The 4,762-nt window shown below is 40.7% G+C and overlaps 1 protein-coding gene across 1 annotated transcript; it reads right to left on the bottom strand.

Moving 5' to 3' along the window:
* Positions 1-213: 213 nt before the first annotated feature.
* LOC149281594 (ubiquitin-conjugating enzyme E2 C) lies at positions 214-3,698 on the bottom strand. The gene is made up of 6 exons (XM_089499131.1): positions 3,598-3,698; positions 3,475-3,502; positions 3,307-3,393; positions 2,450-2,654; positions 1,857-1,916; positions 214-272 (listed from the first exon to the last, which is right to left on the bottom strand). Exons 1-6 carry the CDS (start codon positions 3,696-3,698, stop codon positions 214-216), a joined length of 540 nt encoding a protein of 179 aa, XP_089355257.1.
* Positions 3,699-4,762: the final 1,064 nt, after the last annotated feature.

The following is a 4,762-nucleotide window of genomic DNA, read 5'->3' as shown; positions in this document are numbered from 1 at the left end:
GTGAATTTAAGTCAGTCTATTGGACTGTATTGATTTGATCTGTTAAAGGCGTCAGGTCATTCATTTTACAAACATATGCAAATGTTTAAGATAAAAAAAACAAAAAAAAAACAGGCTGAGCATTATAAAATCATGTTTATTTGTACAACAATCTAGTATTAAGTTAAGCGTATATTACAGCAGTAATGTACAGTGGAAAACAAATTAAGGTTGTCAGATGTCCTTCTCCCGAACCTGCTTCTTATACTGTTCATGCAGGTGCTTCTTGTATGCTATAAGACAAAAAAACAACAGTTATCCATGGTGAGCCACAAAACTAACGCGTTATGAGACTCTGGGGTAACCAGCGTTCCCTGGTGCACAAGGCATCTGCTACTAATGATGTATGGAACTTATTGCCAGGCAGGAGTTTGATTCAGTCTAATATATTCATTTCTGTGAAGCGGACATTGAATTGTAAGAGCTGCAGACATTGAAAAAAACCCACACTGAGGGCAAACACTCAGCTAGTTTTATGAAAAATTGGCTTTATAGAAACCACGTCACAATACTTTAACAAGCCATTTAGTTTGAGAGGCTACTGAGCTTTTAATGCAGTGGCCCTCCCAAACCTAATTGAAGAATGAAGTTTTAAGAGGCAGAATAACTTAAAGAACTCGAATCATAAGCGAGCCTTTAATAACCATTGCCAACCATGAAACATTATGCGGTGCATAAAGTGCAAGCAGTACAAAGTTACCATTGGCTAGCCTAGTAAACAATGAAACCGGATGCACTTAGATGGTAATCTACACCAGAAGGCAACTATTAAAACCTGGATCATAAAGTCATATTATGGAACCACTGCTAATGGATTCCAGAAACAAGAGCAGAAAGTAGTTTGTGGTAAGGACAGCCTATTAGAAGGAAATCAATATGTTTTGCACTAGAAAAGTCAGCCCTGCCTTTGACAGGCGGCCATGTCTTACAGAACGCCGCTTTGCTTTTTAGAAACATATTTCACTCAATCCCACAATCAAAACAACGCACTCCTGATTTAGCCAGGCACTGTATGCCGTAATACAGGACGAGGGACAATGTGAGAAGGTTCAACAGTAAAAACTAAAAGGAACAAAAATTGTATACCCAAGTTATCCTTTACTAGTCAGAGAGCCACAGAATACGGTTAGAGGGGAGCCCATAGCAAAAAGCCTCATTGTGCATACAGTAATGTCTATTGGCATTAACTAAACCGCTGTTACTCATGTAGTATTTTGAATGCTCTTCCCTGATCAAATGCCTCACTAATTCCTCGCCTCCAGGGTTAATCTTGGTCAGTAATATAAAGAGTCAGGTTGTATGTATAGTTGCTTAGGCCAAGATAACATAAGATTACCAATAGCTACCTGAAAAAGATAGATATAGATATATGAAAAACAGCACCACTCTAGAAAAAAGTTGGTCGCAGTTCCCTTTTAAGCATTAAATTAGATATGCATCTCTATGCAACATGTGTTACTGTTGGGTACCAGGCATTACCCACACCAAGGTAATAAATCAAACTGCAAAACTCCATACACACAATACATTTGTTGCACATGTGTGATACCTTTTAGTGTAGTTGGTAAACAGGATGCATCATTTTAACAGCTGTACTTGTTTAAGTTTTACTTTGTGGATGGAACATTTTTGCAGCAGGACTTTTACATTGATGTATTCCTTGATATCCCCCCCTTGCCACAATCTAGCCCCCTTTACACCTAGCAAATCCATGCACAAGCTTAGTGTAGAGACAATGACATTTATAATACTCTAAAATTAGTAGCCAGACAGAATGCATTTAACTTGGCTTACATCATAATGTACAGAAGACTTACCTATTTGATTTTGCCAGAGCTCTGCAGCATGAGGATTTAAAGGACTTTCATTGTTAGGCTCTGAATAAGAGGGGGAGAAAAAAAAAAAAAAGTGTTATTTACATACTAATTAAAATGCAAGTTTGCAGGCTCTCTTAATATTAAGCCTTTGAAGTAGCACACTTGTGATAGGAGTGTGAGTTTGTAGGGAACAACATTTTCACAGGCAACGTTAGCATCAGATGTACAGCTACAGGAGCATCTGCAGCGGAGGGCACTTGTGCCCACAATGCCACCCTATTCTATGCATCAAATAATTGCTCCCCATCAAGAAAGATTTCTATTCCAATACAGTGTGTAGCCGCACACAAAAGGTGGTGTGCCCAATGCCAGAATGCTGCATGCACAACATATAGTGACATAGCTGACAGGATTGCAGGTGAGCCAACACAGCAGCCAGTACTCGTAGCGATGTTGGGCAGAGATTTTGTATTGTACACAACTTTTAACTTATACAGTTCCTAGCCCACTGGCTAGCACAATGTACACAACTGATGCACACAAGGCTTTTTAATAAGGCAAAATAGAACACCGTCCCTACTCAAGTATCTTACCTCCCAACAAGCTTTGCAGAGATAACAAGATGGTCCGAACATCATACAGAGCCGACCACTTGTCCTTTAGGATGTCCAAACAAATGTTCCCGTGGCTGTCGACATTAGGGTGGAAGCACGGCGTGATGAACTTGACCGTGGGGGCATTGTAAGGGTAACCGCTGGGAAATTCCAATGACAGCTTGTATCTCAGGGTCTCATAAACCTATAGGAAGTAATTTAGAAGAGCAAAACACTAATGTCACATAAAATACATCTCTAGCAGCAGCGTTTGTTTTGGTGGCTCTCATGGTCCTGTGTGGGTTTTAAACAAATCATTTGCATAAGTGACAATTCTATGCACACTAGTGGGTCAGATTTAGGCTTGTGATGGGCAGTTTGGTTGGGGTGAACATATCAGAAATCCTGACTGTATGTACTAACAGCCTCACAGAAAAGGGCATAACCTGCCAAGGACACTTGATGATTTAGAGAATAGGGTGCACATGAAATGCATAAGACTTAATATGTATTCACTATTAAGTAAAGACCAGATCATATGAAAAATTTACAAAACTGATTAAAATATTGGAAACAATCCTTCCAGTATAAACAAAAACTTAATTAGCTGCATCAAGGACCCCTATTAAATGTGTTACCAATTCTAAACTGGAAGATGGATTAGGGCTGCTTTACCACAACACACACATGGCGTCACATCCAAGCTAAGGATAGCTGGCACATAGCAAGAGATTGAGACAAAGAATGCTCATCTAACAAAAGCTTTCGTTCCGTTAACCCTCCCGCTGCTAGCACGTTATGTGTGTAAAGCAGGTGGTTTGCAGATACTTAGAGGTTAGAAATTGAGTATAACTGACCGTCCCCACAGCACCATCAATGGTCCCGATCCACTTGAAGAGGTTATCGGACTCCGGGAAAGCAGAGATCCCTTTATCGCCAGACATCTACAAAACCGTACAAACGTCAGTCTGGAACAGCAAGGAGAGGCGCCCGTAATAAGCGAACACAAAGCCAGTCATACTCACCATGAGAGACATCAGCTCCTGCTGCAATCTAAAAAAAAAAAAAAAAAAAGGCAGTTACATATAGAAAGCATTTAGTGCGGATTATAGGCCCGTGGACACAGCGTGCATAGATTTTTGCCTTACCGTTTTCCTACAGAGCCTCTAGCAGCTTGAGCTCCGGTTTCCTGCCCTTTGCGAGCAGCGGCAGATGAAGCTGCAGCCGGATCTACATTCTGTGAAGCCATCGGTAAAGGGGAAAATGTTACAGGGAGACCTGAGAAATACGTTACCAGAGCGAGCTGTCGCTTACAGTTCCGCTCTACACCAGTACGAATAATCCCGTTTCCGCTCTAGTGCTAAACATACCGCCCTTCGTTTGAATGTTTTAAACCCTACATTCAACGGCCAATCAGCAGTACGGGTGGTTTATGATTTAGCCAATCGCGAGGTTGCCTCGGTGATGGGTGGCTTGCGTATACAGCGTTTGAAACTTTTGGAAGTGATTGGCTGTCAAAAAAAAAAAAAGGCAATGGCTGGCCGGGATTCGATGGTTAAAATGTCAATCAATAATGCGCCGTCAGTTTTAAAAAAAACAAACAAAAAAAACTGTGACTGGCGCACTTACTTTTCTTTATTGTTTCCGTTTGTCATTTTATTTAAAGCAGGCAGGCTGTTCGTATATGAAACGCTGTTAATATAGGCTCTAGCGGCCTTTACCTGGTATTAGCGATAGTTTTGCATGCCAACGTGTCTGAACATGTACCTAATTACATAATCCGGTATGACTAAATGGCCGGGTGGTTCCTTGTTAAGCAACATGTATTGTTTAAGCACTTAAATATGAGGTAACAATTCCATCATTTATGTATACATCAAAATAGTGCAACTAAATAAGTAGCCACAAATGGCCCAAGTGCCCCGCTTTAGGAGAGCTAGTCACTTAATTCAATAACTCCAAGGTTTTAAAAAAAGTGGGTCTCCTTCTAAAAATCTCCTTTATTCTTCCTTCTTCCATTGTCCAAGTCATTTTTTTTCTGGGAGTTTTGAATGTAAGGTGGGCATGAGTGCATCACATTGTTCCAAACACAATAATGTCACACAAGTCTAATGCTCTAGAGCTGGAGCTTCTCCTTAATACAATGCATATCAAGTTACTAACAAAGTACTTTGCATATGCAATGCATCGTTCACTGGTGGGTGTGAAGGAGTGTCTTCCTTGCTGCTGACAGCTCAATTGCTCAGGGGATTAACCCTTCATATTCCCCCAAAGCACTAGCCGAAACTTAGTGTAGGGGTAAAACAGAACGCT

This window comes from Sceloporus occidentalis, unplaced genomic scaffold (assembly GCF_023333645.1).
Source record: "Sceloporus occidentalis isolate IW3139 unplaced genomic scaffold, rSceOcc1.0.p SCAF_130, whole genome shotgun sequence".
In the NCBI taxonomy this organism is placed as follows: domain Eukaryota; kingdom Metazoa; phylum Chordata; class Lepidosauria; order Squamata; family Phrynosomatidae; genus Sceloporus; species Sceloporus occidentalis.
Note: the sequence above shows the minus strand (reverse complement) of the source record. Positions and strands in the feature narration are given on the sequence as shown.

What these genes read in the sequence shown, in the direction of transcription:
- LOC149281594 (XM_089499131.1), bottom strand. Translation starts at nt 3,698, where the DNA reads ATGGCTTCACAGAATGTAGATCCGGCTGCAGCTTCATCTGCCGCTGCT. An exon ending in TCTGCAAAGCTTGTTGGGAG is followed by an intron (nt 1,917 to 2,449) that starts GTAAGATACTTG and finishes CCTCTTATTCAG; the next exon opens with AGCCTAACAATGAAAGTCCT. An exon ending in GCTCTGGCAAAATCAAATAG is followed by an intron (nt 273 to 1,856) that starts GTAAGTCTTCTG and finishes TTTGTCTTATAG; the next exon opens with CATACAAGAAGCACCTGCAT.